At 52.3% G+C, this 17,364-nt stretch overlaps 1 protein-coding gene across 14 annotated transcripts in view; it reads left to right on the forward strand.

The window, feature by feature from the left end:
- DNM2 (dynamin 2) overlaps window positions 1-17,364 on the forward strand; it is a 91,891-nt gene that overhangs the window by 69,464 nt on the left and 5,063 nt on the right. For 11 of the 14 annotated variants that reach the window (XM_090289585.1, XM_090289592.1, XM_090289579.1 and 8 more), the window contains 6 exons: window positions 1,347-1,398; window positions 2,284-2,295; window positions 6,173-6,286; window positions 11,544-11,653; window positions 13,811-13,922; window positions 14,475-14,639. In XM_090289585.1, coding sequence (XP_090145711.1) covers window positions 1,347-1,398; window positions 2,284-2,295; window positions 6,173-6,286; window positions 11,544-11,653; window positions 13,811-13,922; window positions 14,475-14,639 — 565 coding nt within the window. The remainder of the gene's footprint in view (window positions 1-1,346; window positions 1,399-2,283; window positions 2,296-6,172; window positions 6,287-11,543; window positions 11,654-13,810; window positions 13,923-14,474; window positions 14,640-17,364) is intronic. The other 3 variants (XM_090289582.1, XM_090289589.1, XM_090289588.1) reach the window with 1 other exon arrangement.

A 17,364-nucleotide genomic window follows, 5' to 3' on the forward strand; every position in this document is an offset into this window, starting at 1 on the left:
TTTTTTATATATATTTTATTTATTTTTAGAGCAAGGGGAAGGGAGGGAGAGAAACATCAATGTGTGGCTGCCTCTTATGCGCCCCCAACTAGGCACCTGGCCCACAACCCAGGTGTGTGCCCTGCTCTGACTGGGAATCAAACCAGCAACCCTTCGGTTCGCAGACCGGCACTCAGTCCACTGAGCCACACCAGCCGGGGCCCAACCTCCACTCTTAATGTTTCAACTTTTACTGATCAAGGAACAGAAGCTTATTTCATTTGTGCATGTGTGCACACAACACACACTCAACTTATCCAACAGCCAACTTGAACTTTAAGGTAAAACCCCAGAGAGCAGCCCTAGCTGGGTGGTTCAGTTGGTTGGAGTGCCCTCCTATATGCGATAAGATTGCAGGTTCCATCTCCAGTCAGGACACATACCTAGATTGTGGGTTTCAATCCTCGGTTGGGGCATGTAGGTATGATGTTTCTCTCTCACATTGATGTTTCTTTCTCCCTTCCTCTTTCTCAAAAGAAAAAAATTAATAAACATATATCCTTGGGTGAGGATTTAAAAATTAAAAAATCCAGAGGCAGTCAGTAAAAGAACAAAACAAGAGGGTTTTTCATGTTGTTCTGAAAGTTCCAGCTAAAGCAATACAATAAGAAGATATGACATTAGGACAAACAAGAGAACTAAGTAGGTGCCCATATATAAGATGCATGGCCTTCCTCTGCACTCATCATTTCCTGTCACAAGCTAGCCAGGAAGCAGGATAAAAGAGACCTGGGACTATAGATAAATAACAGACCTTGTAATAGAAACATGCCCTGTTGACCTTGACTGTCCTCTGGTTTGGGGCAGGAGCTACTGAACATGAGTGAAGTACCAGCGAGCAGCTCTCCCACGGTCTGATGTCTCAGGTCTGACAACACTGTGGTCACAGCTGTTGTACTTAGGACTTGGTGCCAGGGTTGGCATCAGGAATGGGGAGCGGGAGGAAGCCTCAAGCCTTTGACCCCCGAACAGTCTGACAGTCAGGTTATTGTGAAACCACCATGGCTAACTTCCAGCCACCTGGGAATCCAGCTTCTCGTGCCCATTCTTGGAGGCTCCATTACCCAGTAAGTTGTGGAAATAGCAGGTGCTCTCAGGAGTGGCGGAGATCAGGGCCTAGAAGCCTTGGTTTAGCTCCATACGTCTTCTCCTCATTCCACAAGTCTGGGCTCTTACCCTGGAGCAGCCCTTTGTGTGCAGGGAAGCTTCTCTCTGACTGTGCCCTTAACTGGTCTCCTCCTGTAGGAAGGAACCCCACCTTTTCCCTCCTATCATCTCACCTGCATGCCTCTGTGCTTTGGTTTCAGCGCTCAGCAGAGGAGCACACAACTGAACAAGAAGAGAGCCATTCCCAACCAGGTAGCCACCCCTCGGGCCCGCAGCACCACACTCGGGAGCAGGGGTGGGAGGGCACTAAGGGACCATTAAGTCTTGCAGTGGCACCTGGTGTGTGCATGCCCCACCAGATCCTCACCCCTGTAGCCTCCTGAGTCCACTTAGGTTTTGATGCTTTGGGAAACTGGTCTGAGAGCCAAGGGGGAAGATTCTGCACACCGGTAAGGCCCTAACTGAACATGCAAGGCCATGGTTAGAACTTGACCCCCTCAGGGCAGCCCAGTCACCCATGGTGTCTGCAGCTGCATTGGGTTCTCAGCCCCAAGGACTAGGAGCCTGTGGGAGGCAGCATCGTGACAAGCACTTCTGGAGAGGCGTGGGGTGGTGTGACTGCACCCCTAAGCCACACACAGGGTTTTTTGCCTTGATGTTGTGCCTCAGCCAAAAGCCTGTGAAATAAGAACAGCTTTATATTTACCAGTATTAGGTACTTTTCTTTTTTTCTTTTTTGAGAAAATCATCATCTTTGCAAAAATTTCTATCCATGTCCCCTGCTTCTCCACATCATGCGGGGGTGGAGATGGGGGCTCTGCTGTTTATCTTGCACGATTATAGAGCCCTCTGGAAAAGAAGGGTGTAACCACTGCATGATTTTTCTTTTTTTGTGCTTGTAGGTAATATGTATGTTGTTGCTTTTTTGTTTGAGAAATGATAATGAATTAAATATTAACACCATGAATATAATTAATAGCATGTAATTTTTTTCTTTTGCTGTTTTTTTCTCTGCTCTTCTCTCCTCCCATTTTTGTGCCTTTCCTGCTTTTTCTCCGTCCCCTCATGTCCCTCATCTCTTTTCCTCCGCCTGCTCTTCTTTGATTTACCCACAATCCTAACTTTGCATTTCCAAAGGGGGAGATCTTGGTAAGTACCCACTTAGCGTGCGTTAGCAAACATTAGAGAATGTAGAAGTGGTGGAGATCCCCCACCCCTTAACATTCCCTTCCCCTCAAAATAAAAATACCACTAAAAATCAAACTAACCTAAAACCCTCTGCCTATGCCCGATGTCATGTTGTCCTGGGCATAAGCCTACTCACAGACGCTAACCTGACCACCACCCTGATGGGAGGCCCATTCCTCCAGCCCATTCCTGACGTATTGACTTGGTTTCCTGTAGGTCAGGGATGGCAAAGTACCTCTCACCTCCCTCCTCACATCCCTCTCAGGGAAAATTTTGCTTAAGCTCTGCTGGAACTTGCCATTGCCACCACTTTGTCTCCAGTGTGAACGGCACTGTGCAGAAAATTCCCCCCTCCTGCACTCATGGCAGATGTTACTAATTGATCTAGCACTCTTTCCCTTGTGCCTCTCCCCTGTCATGTGCCCATGGCAGACACTACTAGCCAGTCCTGGCATTCTTTCCTAAGCATGTCACCACTTACCATTCCATGGCCAATGTGACTAACTTCCCAGGGAATTTTTTTCCACATGATAGCTTTGTATGTGACCCAGTCGCATGACAGATATAACTAATTGATCAGGCAGCTCTGTTGGACACTGCCACTATCCTGCCTCCATGGCAGAGACACTTGCCCCCTTTGCCTGTGGCAGACATCACTTGTTGATCCTAGCATTCTTTCCCTCTGCACCTAGAATTCTTACCATAGGGCTTCAGGCCCCTTCTACTCATTGATGGGTGTGGCCCCCCACATGGGTGGTGTTTGCCATCCCTCTCCTTGTGTGGCCCAGTCCAGGGGGGAGCAGGTGCTGCTCAAGTCTGAGAATTGAGCTCTTTTCAAGGTGCCTGCCTCCAGACAGCTGCTTCAGCCCCAGCTCCCCACCTTAGAGAGCATGGCCTGGGCCTCCAATGCTGACAGTTGCCTCCTCCTCTGGGATAGTCTGCCACCGCCAGCCACTGAGGCACTGGGTTCCACTGCTGCCCTCTGGCGGAGCTCTTCTGGCAACCCCAGGATCTTTCCAGTAGCTGATCCTATGCTCAGGGCCTAGAATTCTCTCAGATTATACGGAAAGAGGAATGATTGTCCTTGGTCCTTAGCCCCTGATTTCACTTCCTCACATGTCACTTACAGCCCTCTTTGAACTTGAATGATTTCCTGCCTCTAAACAGCCCAGTGGCCTGCTTCTTTCCACACCCGGAGAAGTTTAGTCGTTCTTTCCCTGCTGGTTCCTGGGTCTCCCAGCCGTGGTTGCCATCCCTGCCTTCGTGACTGGGGCTGGGACCCTCATCTGGGAGGAGGCTGGCCCATCCTGCTGGTGGGCCTCAGCTTTGTTGCTTCTTGCCTGCTGCCCGTGCTGCCCCTGCTACGCTTTCTCCCATTCCAGCATGCTCGTTGCTGTGCGCCCTGGAATGTGGGAGCTCTGCCTGCCTCTTCTGTCTCCCCTACCCACCCCACTCCTGTTCCCCCTCGTTCTGAGCCCAGTCCCCTTGGGCACAAATCTGCCTTTTGGGTGAGCGGGCCTAAGTGCTCCTTTTTCTCTAGACTCAGCGCCTGTGTTTGCCACCCATAGCTTACACTTCTCCAGGTTGAGGTTCTGTCTCTCACCTCAGCTGGGCTCCCATGAAGGCAGCTCTCTGGGTGGCTCAAGGGAGAAGGGACCTCAGGGGCTTCCCCAGGTCTGACTAGTAACCTTCTGCCCCAAGACTCAGGCATGCTATTCCTGGCGTGGCCCTACCTAATGTACCCTGCAGCACAGCCAGGGCCCTGCCTTCCAGCTCGCACCATGCTGACTGAGGGTGGAGACAGACAAGTCAAACCACCAGGGAGGGGGTGGTCGGGGCACAACTGCCCCTCAGAACCAGGCTGGGCCCAGGAGTGCGGAGGTCTACCCATGGGAGGATTTCTCTGGGGAACACTTAACAGCCTGCCCCCCACTCCTCACCATCCTCCCTCCCCCGCCTGTCAATCAGTGACTGAACTGAAGGTTAGAAATACCCTTTCTGTGTGTCTGGCCTAAGCCAGGACAGGCCCCACCTACCCTAGGGGAATGGAGGAGCAGGTGTGAGCAGAGCTCCGAAGCTCTGGGGCTGGATGTGGTGACCACATGTAGGGGCTTCTTCCTGCGTCCTAAGCGAGAGGGCCTTGGGCCTGAGTGTGGAGACCAGCCTTGCCCCCAGCCTGACCAGCCTTCCTGCTTTATCCAGTACTGAGGGTATCCTCAGGACTTGAGACTTTTAGTGCCAAATTGGGGGTCCTGGGAAAACTAGGGTGAGTTGGTCACCCTGCTGCCAGGGAGAGTATCATGACCTTGATGGGGATGATAACCTCTGTCTCCTCGCCCTCCAGTCAGCCTGTGGCTGAGCAGGTGCCAGAGGTCGCTGTCTGCTCCCTGATGGCAGAAAGACTCCAAAATGCTGTCTTGTCATCCCAGGGAGGGAGAAGCCTACACCCTTGGCTTAAGAAGGGCTTCCAGGCAGCATCTCATGCCATCTCCAGCCAAGGCAGGGACTTCTGCATGGTGCAGTAGTCTCTGGGCGCTCTGTTGCCACGTTGATCTTTAGGCTCTGAGGCTCAGAGCCCAAGTCTAGCCCCAGGAGGGGTGTGAGCTGGGGGCTGGTCACCCTGTTAAGATTGGGCAGGCTTGGGGGCAGGTCAGAGTGGGCAGGATTCAGCCCCTCCTGGTAGCTATCCACTAGGAAGCATCCCCTGGGCCTCAGAAGCATCCCCAAAGCCCCATCTAGGGTACTCCTGCTCCACCCCAACCTGGGGTCCCAACACCAGCTCTTCCCAGCTGTTTGTGGCCACTTGCAACTTACCCACTGCAGGTAGGCCTAGTCTGTTGCTGCCTTGGTCCCAAGTAGTTCTGCCTATGCCTCCACATGCTTCCCGCTGCCCCAGGGTCCCCAGTCCAGAGTGATGGGGGGCTCTGGCTCACACATGCCTCCATGGCCCAGGAGGCTGCCAGCGTTTAGCTGTCAGGTGAGTTCCCTGTGCAGGCCTGGGTTCGCTTTTCACTGAAATGACAGCCACTGTCCGATGACCCCCATCCAGGAGGCCTCTCAGCCTAATGTGTCAGGCGGAAAAAAAGAGATCACAGGGCTTGAGTCCAGCATGGAGAGTATTCCCTGCAAGTCCCCTGGGCTTAAACCTTCACCCCCAGCGCTCTGGATGGAGGCATCCCTTCATCCTCATACCCTGAAGGAGCCTGTGGGGAAGGGAGCCCCGGGATGGGGGCTGTCAAAGCAAGTACCTGTGCCTGCTAAGCATCTGCCCTGGCAAGTCGGGCCAGGTGAGCAACAGTAGACAGCAGAGTTAAGGCTGCAAGTGGAGCCTCTGCCAGTTGGCTCCTGAAAGAAGAGAGAGCTACTTCATCATGTAGGTGACCCCTCCAGCCCTCCATTGATGGCTGCCATCCAGAGGGCATGGCCCAAGGGCATCCCTCTTACCCACATCTCATTGAGATAACCACAATTCTTCCAGTGTCACATTCCATGTGACATGGCCCTACACATAAGCCCGGATTCCTCCTCTGGGCTCCTTTCAGCAGGCACACCTTCTGTCATCTATGCTAACTCAACCTAATCCCAGGGGCCCCATTCCCTGTCACCTCATCCCAGCATGTGAGTGAGTCAGTAACTGTCCACCTGAGTGCTCCTCACTGGTTTCCAGTGGGAAGTGCTTGTGGCAAGGCGAATGTGGGTTGGCTGTCTTTGGGCTGGAGATGTCTCTGCCTTGGTCCCTGGCTTCCTGCCTTGCTGAGGGCAAGGGCGCAGGCTGTAGCGCTGGGGGTGGGCTGGGCTGGGGGGTGGGTCCTCCACTGAGCTGCACCCTTCTCCCCAGGTGATCCGCAGGGGCTGGCTGACCATCAACAACATCAGCCTGATGAAGGGCGGCTCCAAGGAGTACTGGTTTGTGCTGACGGCCGAGTCTCTCTCCTGGTACAAGGATGAGGAGGTGAGTGGCTGCCAGCAGCGGGGCCCTAGGGTGAGAGTGGTAGTTGCTCTCTTGTCACTTGCTCACTCACTTATTTACTCATTCGCTTACTTGCTTACTCGTTCATTTAAGAAAGGTTCTCTGAGCCTCAGAGCTCACCATGCCAGAGCTGGAGGATGTGCCAGGCATTGCACATCACGTTCCGGCCCCCCATGACCCACTGTGGGGTCCAGCCTAATGGAAGAAAGGGGGATGGGGGAGGGAGCCACCAGCAGGCTACAAACAGACCCCAGCCTCCAAAGGCACAGCAAGAGGAGGTTCTGGCTCTCAGAGGGAACACAGCCTGGGAACAAGGGTTCGGGTTCAGGCTCAGAGCCAGGCTGCTGGGGTGCTGGGGTTCTATGGTCTACAAACTACATGGGCTCAGCCAGGCCCTTAGCCTCTTTGGGCCTCAGTTTGCTCATCTGTGAAGTGGGAAGAATGGCCTATAACTACTGTGAGGTGCTTAGCCATAGTGTTTCTTTGGTGTCCTGATCAGGACAGAGGGAAGTCTCACAGGACAGCACCCGGAGCAGTAGCCTCAGGGAGCAGTGTCACAGGCTGCTTTGAGCCACAGTCTCTGTGGAGTGGGGCAGAGGGTGAGCCGTGCGTGGGCGCCCTCCTGGCCCAGCAGGCAGCCTCCTCCAGGCAGCACCACAGGCGCTGCTGCCCTGGTCCCTCCTCTGCCTCTGCTCTGGCCCATCCCATGTTGATTGGCCTGTTTCTTGACTTAGTTCTCTTAGTGGAACAACATAACTGTGAAGCCACTCCTTTGGTCCCTGTTACTGCTGTTGTGGGGTCAGGGTCACCAGCGAGGGGCATTGTGTTTCTGTAATTTTCCTTGGTTGCCTTCTGAGAGACCCACAGGCTCTTCTTGTTGGCTAGAGCAATCTTATGTGTTCGTGACAGAGGCCCAAAATGAAGGCACTTGCAAAGACAGAAGTCTCTTGTATGTATCCCTGGTGAGCTTGGTGGCCCTGTGCTGCAAGGCTGACCAGGGCCTGGGCTTCTCTTTTTATGTTGCCACCTTAGCACATGGTTCCCCCTCATGGCCCAAGGTGGCTGCCCCCGTGCTCATTACCATGTGGCCTCTAGCAGCCTAAGAAGGGAGATAAGGGCCTCACAAGAATGTGCATGCATTGCTCTGCTCATTGTGTGTCTGACCAGAATCTAGTCACACACCACTGTGTTTCCTGCTTGTCTGGGCTGACATAGCCACAACCCAGCCCAGGTGCCCTTGGAGAAGTTAAGCGTCTCTGATCACCCCTGGTGCCTCCCCTCCTGGCTTTCCTCCCCTCCCCTCCTGGCTTTCCTCCCCTCAGGGGTTTTGGAGGGCCCCCTTGAGAAGTGGCCCACACTAGAGGCCCCACTGTCAGCTGACCCTATCCCAGGACAGGCAGGGCTGGCCCATTGTGTGTATGTCCACCCAGCTTCAGAGCCGAGGCAGGTAGAGCTGTGTCGGGGCCCCTGGGCAGCTCTCTTATGTATGAAGCCCACTGAGGCCACATGTGGAAGGTACCCTCCTCCTCAGGAAGTCCTCACACTTTGTCAGTGAGAAAGCAGGCTCCAAGTAGTGACTTACCCCATGTCACAGAGCAGAGAGGGGGCCCCATGGGTGGGTAAAGGGCATCAGCTCCCTGACCCAAGACACAGCCCAGCCTGGACCCCTGCCCCACAGCCCAGGCCAGATGTGCATTCCTCCAAGGGAGGGTAGTTGGGGGTGAAATGATCCCACTTCACACAAAGCCAGACACACACCCCTGGAGTGTTCCAGATACTGCAGGAGCTCTGAGTCCCCTGAAGGGAGGGACCCTATCTAGGTGGCTGTTTTTAAACAAAGATGTGGGGTTGTCCAGGAACCCACAGCTTCATGGGTTTGGATGTGGAGGGAGGGTGAGACCAGGCATTCCTCAAGGAACCCTCATGGCCACATCAGCTCCCTAAAATGGCCGGGTAAGGGGTGGGGTGATGCTTTCACATTTTTTCCCTCTCCACCCCCACAGCCTGAAACCCAGCCTGCTCTGCAGTTTCTCAGCTGTCAGGCAAGTTCAGGGCTGGTCCCTGCCTTTGGGCTCAGGGGTCCTCAGGGCCTGGTGCTGGCCTTGGGCAGTTGTAGAGGGACTTTGGGGCCAACCCCCAGCCTGGTTCACTGTTTCTCTTCTTGAACTTCAGGAAAGGCCTTTCATTTATCTCTTACCTGGGGGTTGAAAGCAGGAGCCCCAGACTCTCCCTTGGGGCCCCAGGGGCAGGGGAAATGTTGAGAGGAGGGTTGAACACCCCCCCCACCCCCACCCCCGGTGATAATGAGAACCAGCAGGCCTGTATGTGCCCCCAGACACAAAGCAAGCTCAGGTCAGGAGGGGTGGGAACGAAATTCTGTGCCCCTCCCCAAGTTTGGATCCTAGCTGGGACCCTCACAGTCACATGTGGCGACCACCCCCAGGGACCAGGCCTCTAGAGAAGCCTCAGAGAGGGGCAAGATATCTGTATTTCTTTATTCTAAAAAATACACAAGAGAAGGTCGTTACAGCAAGAGGTAGGGATAGGGGAATGGTTCGGCCCCGGCCCCCCAACCTCACGACTGGTGTCGGATCTCCCTCTGCCTTTCCCTGGAGCCTTTTCTCCCACCCAGACCCTTCTTTTGGACTCCAGAGCCTTCCATCCAAGTCTCCACCCCAGTGGGAAACAGGGTGGTGGGCGATGACACTCACCTCTGGCTCTGCCTCTCTGTGGGGAAGGCAGCAAATTTGGGGGGCCCTGTCCCGACGTGCCGCTGGCCCAAGCCCAGCCTAACCAATGTGCAGACTACTGTACACATTCAGAGCCCCCTGAACAGGTAGTCTGAACACTGGGTTGGCGGGGCTGGCTGTCCATCCTGCAGGCCCCCCAAGCAGCAGCAGAGCCACCTCGCTTCAGCACCTCTGAGCAGACAGGGAAGCCACTGCTCCACCCATGGCAATCCGCTCTAGCTTTTCTGACGTGGCAAGGCTGGGCTGGCTTGCATCTGGAGAAAGTTGTGGGTTTTCAGGAAATCCTAAGGGGGATAGGGGGTGGGAAGGAGGGTTTGAGTCTGTGGCCTCTTCGTGCGGGAGAGAGTTTCCTTGGGGGTCGGGGTGGGGGCGGGCGCACATACGGCTGTGTGTGTGCATGTGTGTGCGCGTGCGCGTGCGTGCCGGCAGCATCAGGAAGGCAGCCACTGTGCTCTGGGCAGAATCACACTATAAACACTTCCAGATGTGGCGTCTCGCTCAGGGTCCAAAAGGATTGTGACTCAGTTACTTGGCCTGGCCGGCTGACTAGAAGCTTCCTGCCACATGACACGGCAGAGTGGGGGCAGTGAAGGCCTTTCCACAACTTCCGGCCAGGGAACTCCTGCCTTGGCCCCATTTAAAGCTCCTAAAACTCCATGGGACAACTGGTACGCCCTTTCCTCACCACCCTTCTTCCCTTGGGCTTCAAGTCTGGGGCCTGAATGGAGGGGTGAAGCTCCCATCTCCTTGCCTCTCTGCAGCTTGGTCTGGAGGCCTGGAGAAGCTCTGTGCTCTGCTTCCTCCCTGCCCAGAGCTGGGTAGGCTGACCCTGGAACCATGAGAGAGACAGACAAAAGAACACCCCTGGTGTCTTATAAGCTCTGGCTCTGGGGATCAGCACTTTCAAAATGTCGATTCTCATCTCAAACAAGGAGGGCAAGACTCCTGTCTGCCATTGACAGGTGTAGAAACTGAGGCAGAGTGGAAGGGGCTTGCGCAAGGGCACACAGTCAGGGAGGGGCAAGCCCTACTTCCAGTGCTGAAGGATAGCCCACATATGCACCCAGCCTGACGCTAGTTCCTGCCTCTGTAGTCCTGAAACTCCCAAGCCAGCACCCATCCACCAGGGAGCCCCTTCCATCACTGTGGTTGCTCTTGAATTTGGGAGCAGCAGCCATGTTGGGCTTCTTTCTGGGGTTTTCTGGCAGACAAGGACAAGAGGGATAGAAGTAAACTGCTAGTGAGGGGGCAGGTCTCTCCTTCAAAGTGACCCAGGAAATGAAAGGCTGGGAGAGCAGAGGAGAGAACCTAATTTGGGACACAGGTGCCTCTGTGGCCCATTACACCTGCTGTGTGGCCCTGGCAGCTGGCTCCCCTCTCTGAGCAGACGCATCCCTGGTGGGGCTGGGGGAGAGTTCTGTGAGCTGTTGGAGGAGCAGCACTTCATATCTGTCCTCGGTTCTCGAGCTGCTGTGGGTCACGTGGGCATGGGAGCTGGGAACCTTGGTGTCGTGCTCTGGTTTCCTGATGTGAAAACCCAAATAGTATGTGCATGTGAGCACATGGCTACTGCGGGGAATAATGGCACACTGGCCCTGTAGGTGCTTAGGTGATGACTTTGGGCGAGCATTGGGCTCCAGTATGACTTGATAAGCCCATGCTCCTGACCAAAGGACACAGTTTCCCTGGGCTGCTTCTCCAGCAGCCATCAGCAGGCATTTTCTAAAAGGGGCTACCCTTAGGAAGTGAGTGACACTTCTGTGGCTTTGGGGCTCAGGCATCAGCTCCTGGATCATCTGAAATCCCAGCCCCACTCCTGATGCCTTCTCTGCCCTTCTCTGTGCCTCTGTGCACAGCAGTAACTCACTTTCAGGCTCGTTATGAGGCTTTAGCTTAGTTAGTGGTCCATTCTCTCAACCTGGAGGAGCGAAATAGTTGGATTCTGGGTAGTCAGAGCTGGCCAGATTTGAGCATCCACTGTGTGTCAGTAGTAATCAAAATGGATAGGAGTCCCCTGCCCTCCAGGAATTGAGGAGTCAGTCTGGGTGACAGACTGCAACCTGGGTCAGTAAGTAAGATACCTTGTGTTGCGTTGTGAGGGGAAGCACCAAGGGGAGAAGTTAGGGTCAGGGGGAGCTTGCACTGGGGTTAGGGTAGGTATTGACAAGGGGGTCTCCTCTGCACAAAGATGTGAAGGATGCAAGAAGGGAGCCACAGAGGCATGGGATGTTCCAAGCAGAGGTGCCAGATGTGCAAAGGTCCTGGTAGGAGCTTGCCTAGGACGTTCAGGGAATGGCAAGGAGGCTGGCATGGCTGGGGCGGGGTAAATAAGGGGGCAGCAGTGATCGATGAGTTCATCTGAGTAAAGTGACTAACATGGGAAGCATCAGCCTTTGGCAGTGGTCCTTGCAGTAGAGTCCAGCTCTGAGCAACCTCAGGTCTTCAGTTAAAGAGCACAGGGTGACTGACACCTGCCCTTCCGCCCTCAGGAGAAAGAGAAGAAGTACATGCTGCCTTTGGACAACCTCAAAATCCGCGACGTGGAAAAGGGCTTCATGTCCAACAAGCATGTCTTTGCCATCTTCAACACGGAGCAGAGGTGAGCACCCATGGGGTCCCAGGGTGGAGACCGATGACTTCAGTCATTCAGCAGCATCCACTGAGCACTTGATGTGTGTATAGTCCCTGCACTAGGGTGTCACATTCTAGAAAGGGAGTCAGATGAGAAACAAAAATGCCATTGACCCTTTCAGTGGATGGTCAGGGCAGAGGGACTGGGATGAAACGATGCAGGAGCCTTGGAAAGGTCTAAACAAAGGGACAGGACCTGACTCAGGTGCTCGCAGACGCCCTCTGGTGGCTGTGGGAGAAACAGACATGAGGCCCCTGGCCAGCTAGATCAGTTGGTTTGCGAATCATCCAGATTTGCCAAGGTTGTGGGTTTGATCCCCAGTCAGGCACATACAGGAACCAACCAATGAACTCTGGCTGGTGTGGCTCAGTGGATTGAGCACCGGTTTGCAAACCAAAAGGTCGCCAGTTCAATTCCTGATCAGGGCACATGCCTGGGTTGCAGGCCAGGTCCCCAGATTGGGGTAGGCAAGAAGCAACTGATGGATGGATGTATCTCCCACACAAAATAAATAAACAAAATCTTTTTTTTTTTTTTAAAGGAATCAACCAGTGAATGCGTCAATAAATGTATGCCTGTATCTCTCTCTAAAATCGATAAATAAAAAATTTTCAAAAGAAATAGATGTCCGGGGGTGGGAAGAGCTCAGGGACTGAGTACCAAGAGACTGTGCTGGTCCAGGTGGGAAATGGTGGGGCTGGATCCTAGTGGTGCTGAGGACATAGAGGGGGTGCACATTCCAATCGAGTTGACCAAACTCCTGGTGGGTGTGGTTGTGGAGAGAGCAAGGCATTGCTGGTGACCCTGAGCTCCTGCAGGGAGGAGCTGCCATCAGCTGTGATGAGGAAGGCAGAAGTGAGATAGGCTAGGGGACAATCAGGAGCCGGTTTGGGCCATGCTAAGGGAGAGAGGCCTGGGGGGTTTTAGGAGGCAGCTGGGTAGGTACAGTCTTCAGAAAGGGATGTGGATTGGAGAGTTGTGATTGCATGGTGGTGTTTATAGTCATGAGACAGAATGAGATCCCTGAGTGTAGATAGAGAAGAGAAAGGACAGGGAGCTCTCTGTAAATATGATCCCTGGGGTGTTGGTGGGAGACTTTATTTAGCACAAGAAAAGGCAGTCCCTCCCCACACTCACACATACACCCTCATTCAGGAACCAGGGACCACCTGAATCAAGGGTTAGCTGTCCGGCAAGACCTGGTGGCTATTCATGACCAACTGGCAGGTGATTGACATCCTCCCAGTTAGCCCCAGGACCACCACCCCACTGCTCATCTGTACCTCCAGTTCCAGCTGAACCCCCTGTTTTGTGTAAAAAAAGCTCTGTCTTGTTTTTTTTCTGAGCTTCCCGAAAGACCTACTTTGACCAACAGCTGGCTTCAAAAACCTCTATAGCTCTTTTGGGCTCACTGTCTTCCCACCTCCTCTGCCCAGAGAACTTGGGCTCTGCAGTGGGACAGACCTGTTGAGAAGCTTTTTCTGGCTTAGGGACACAGGGAAACTGCCCCCCCCACCCTGGCCCTGTGTGTCCCCCTGTGCAGGGGGTTGAAGATATTACCTGATAAATGTTTATGAGTTCAGAAAACCCAGAATAATAGTAGCAGAAACAAGATAGATGTCCTTATTCTTTTATATAAATCAAGTTAAGACTTTACTATACAGGGCAGGTAGGGCAGCGCCCCAGGCACCTGAGCCCAAGCCCTTTCCTCAGGCTTCCTCCTCTTTGTCCAAGATGGCTACCCAAACTGCAGCCATTTCGATGACTTTGCAGGCATCAGGGAAGAGGGGGAGGAGCAACAAAGGCATGCACCTCCCTTCATAACTCCTATAAGTCCCTCAGGGGAGCCACTCACCACCAGTTGGCCAGAGCTCTGTCATAGGGCGATGCCTAACCTCAAACCCAAATCTCCCGTAGATACTTTGGGGTAGCTTGGCTATCTCAGCCATACCTGCCCCATGGGACAGGATGGGGTGCAGATGCTCCTGCTACCCTGGGACCTATGGTTATGAGTGTCTGGGTCAAGTATGAATCCTGGTCACTTGGACCCCAGAGCTCACTACACCTGAGCTGGACCATCAGTCAGGGTCGAGCTCATGCCTCTCTCTCTTCTTCCCATCACAGGAACGTCTACAAGGACCTGCGGCAGATCGAGCTGGCCTGTGACTCCCAGGAGGACGTGGACAGCTGGAAGGCCTCATTCCTCCGAGCTGGTGTTTACCCTGAGAAGGACCAGGTGAGCAGTTGTCATGCCCTACCCAGCCAGCAGGGGCTGAGCTGACCCCACCCTGGGGGAGGAAGGGAGCTGGGGTTCACAGGATGAGTCATTTCCAGGCTGTATTTGCCATAACTCTCTAAAGGCATGTAGCCTATACCCTCAAGCAAACAAAGCAGAAAGGTGGAGGAGGCTTTTGTCATCAGGGCCCAGAAGGTTCTCCAACTGAAGCCAAAGACAGGGATGAATAGGGACTGGAATCCCATCTGCTTTGTTCTCTCTTCTCCTCCCCTCCTTGAGGTAGCGTGAACATGGCTGCCTTCAGTACCCAGATATACGTGTTTCAATCCTCAAGTAAGAGGATCTAGCCCGTTTTAGGCTCTGGTCACCCCGGGTCCAGGCAGCTCAGGCCAGGGGCAGACAGGGCCACATGGTGCTGGCACAGCCATCAGGAGCCAGCCCTGGAGGATTGGTTGTGGGTGGGATGGGGCAAGCAACTTCCAGGGAAAGGGGGCTCCCAACGCTCTCCTTGGGCTGCAGTCACCCCTCATCATCTCTGTTCCCACCTTGTAGGCAGAAAACGAGGATGGAGTTCAGGAGAACACCTTTTCCATGGACCCACAGCTGGAGCGCCAGGTGGAGACCATTCGCAACCTGGTGGACTCCTATGTGGCCATCATCAACAAGTCCATCCGTGACCTCATGCCAAAGACCATCATGCACCTCATGATCAACAATGTAAGTGTTTGGCCCCTGCAGGGCCTCCAGTCACAGGCAGGGGCCAAGGAATTAGTCAGTCATCACCATTTAAACATCAAAATCAGGATTCCCAGCCTTTTCTGGGAAATTGGAATGTACAAGCTGCACAGGGTTCACACTTCCATTTATCAGGTAATTGAAGCTAACATGACACATACGCACTTCCTCTAAATTAATTTTTTTTTTTTGTCTTATAGTAACTCTAGGAGAGGGATTACTATCATCCCCATTTTATAGAGAGGAAAACAGAGGCCCAAAGAGTTCAAGAAACCTACCCCAACACTCAGAAGAGTGGGAGATGGGATTCAAAGTTAGGCTGTATCCCCAGCTATCGCCTGGTATTGGCAGCCTTGGCCTCCTGATGGCCTGTAGTCCAGCCCACTCTTATTTTCAGCGTTAGCTGCTTGCCATGGGGCTTGCAAGCCTCTCATTTACACTTCTCTTTTGTAAAATGCAGCTGTACTAATTATCTCCCATTTTAGGCCTTCTGCTTGGCAGTAGGTACTCAGAAAGCTATATAGACCAGTTTTGATTTGTGTTGTGGCTATAAAAACTGAAACTATGGCAAGAGTCTAAAGCAAAAATCCCAAGTCTCCTCTCTTTTGTTCCGTTTTTCACAGTTTCCTGAGTGGGGTCAGTGCTAAGTTTTGTAGGTGCCCTGGTATATTCTTCACAGATAGATGAAGTTTATATTAATGGTTCTGCAGCCTGAAATTTAAAATGCATATGCTTTGACCCTGCAGTTCTACTTGCAGGGATTTCTCCCACAGAGACATTTGCCCATGTGCCAGTTGAGTATGTACATGGTTATTCTTTTCAACATTGTTTTGTAGTGGCCAAAGATTTGAAATCTTTATTCTTTTAATAGAATCCATTTAATAAATATCAGTTCTATCACATGAAAGAATGAGGAATATCTGCAGGTCTATAATAACTTTCATTATTAAGTGGAAAGGTATGGAGCATAACAATATACAGGAAGACTCCATTTGTGTTTAAAAGGATAAGAAATAAATATATATAGTATATGCATTGCTGTCTCTGGAAGTTTGTACAAGGAGCTGGTAAAAGCAGTTGCTTCCCAGAAGGGAAATACAGGGGGGCTAAGGAGGCCAGTGTGGACAAAGGAGTTTTTGTTGTACCTTTTTGTACCTTTAGGTTTTATTTTCCTTTTACCAGTTTTTCAAAATGTAAATGTTTAAATAGCTGATGCATTCACATTTAGAAACTATAGAGCTTGGTCATCTTTGCAGATGTTGAAAGTTTGAGGAAATTTCCAATATAGATAATTTGTAGTCAGAGTCTTTTATTATGAGGTGTCATATATCCACTGAATCTATGTATTTCAGTCTCAAGCCGCACTTGACCTTAATGAGCATGCTTTGGAAGCATCCCCTCTAAAATCAAGAACAAGTTGGCCATTTCCACTTTTATTTAACTTCCTTGTAGAGTTACTAGCCAATGCAGTTAGACAAGAAAAATAATTTAGAGGTGTGAACGTTGAAAAAGAACGGGGAACTTCCGGCCAAGATGGAGGCCAAGACTGACATGCTCCATCTCCCTCCACAACTAAGAAGGACTACAACTACCGCAAAACCAGAAATAACCAGAAGTTCCAGAAAATAAAGCTACATGGAAGACCAACATATGAAGTTATAAACAAATGGTGCTCGTTCAGATGGGTAGGAGGGGCGAAGCTGGGGTGGAGAAGTCAAGCTGTGCTGGCCGTGGCAGCTGCAGCGATGGCGGTGGGACGGCGGTAAGCACAGACACCTATATTTAAGGGGAGGTAAGAAGTGCCTGGGGAGCACCCCCGGCTGCAGACCAAACCTGTCAGCTCGCGATTCCAACACCAGGGAAGGCAGACCCCCATTGCCTCGGACTGTGAGGACCGGAGGGCGTGGGGACGGAGAAGGCTCCTGGTCTCAGCAGAGGGTGAACGGCAGGAATCCATCTTGGATCCCCGCTCCCACACAGAACGCCACAGCATGGTGAGAAGGGTCGCCGGGTAGTGACAAGTGCACGGGGCTCCACTCAGGAAGCAAAGATAAACACAAAACTGTCAGGGTGGCACAGATCATGATAGAGATCCCAATCACGCAGCTGACCAGACAGCAAATATCTTAGCTAATGGATCAGCAGATAGGAAATCTTTCTGAGGCACAGTTCAGAGCTTTGGTTATAAAACTACTTACAGACCTAACAGCAGATCTTAAACAAGATGGGGAAGGAATGAAGGCTAGTCCTGCTGAAATGAATGAAAACACATACGAAACTAGTGGTGAGGGAAAGAAAACCAGGGATCAAATAAACAAATTGGAACATAGGGAAGGAACAACCAGTGCAGAAAGAGGAAACAAAAAGTGAGGAAAATGAGGAGAGGCTCAGAAACCTCTGGGACAGCTATAAGCGGGCCAACATCCAAATCATAGGGTTGCCAGAAGGTGAAGAAGAACTAGAAATTGAAAAGTTATGTGAAAAAATAATGAAGCAGAACTTCCCTAACCTGGGAAAGGAAACAGACTTACAGGTCCAGGAAGCACAGAGAGTTCCAAAAAAACTGGACCCAGGGAGAACCACACCAAGACACATTATAATCAAAATGTTAAAAGTTAAGGATAAAGAGAGAATCTTAAAAGCAGCACGAAATAAGAAGAGAATTACGTACAAAGGGGTCCCAATAAGACTATCAGCTGATTTCTCA

This window comes from Furipterus horrens, unplaced genomic scaffold (assembly GCF_987537825.1).
Source record: "Furipterus horrens unplaced genomic scaffold, mFurHor1.1.pri manual_scaffold_10, whole genome shotgun sequence".
Lineage (NCBI taxonomy): Eukaryota > Metazoa > Chordata > Mammalia > Chiroptera > Furipteridae > Furipterus > Furipterus horrens.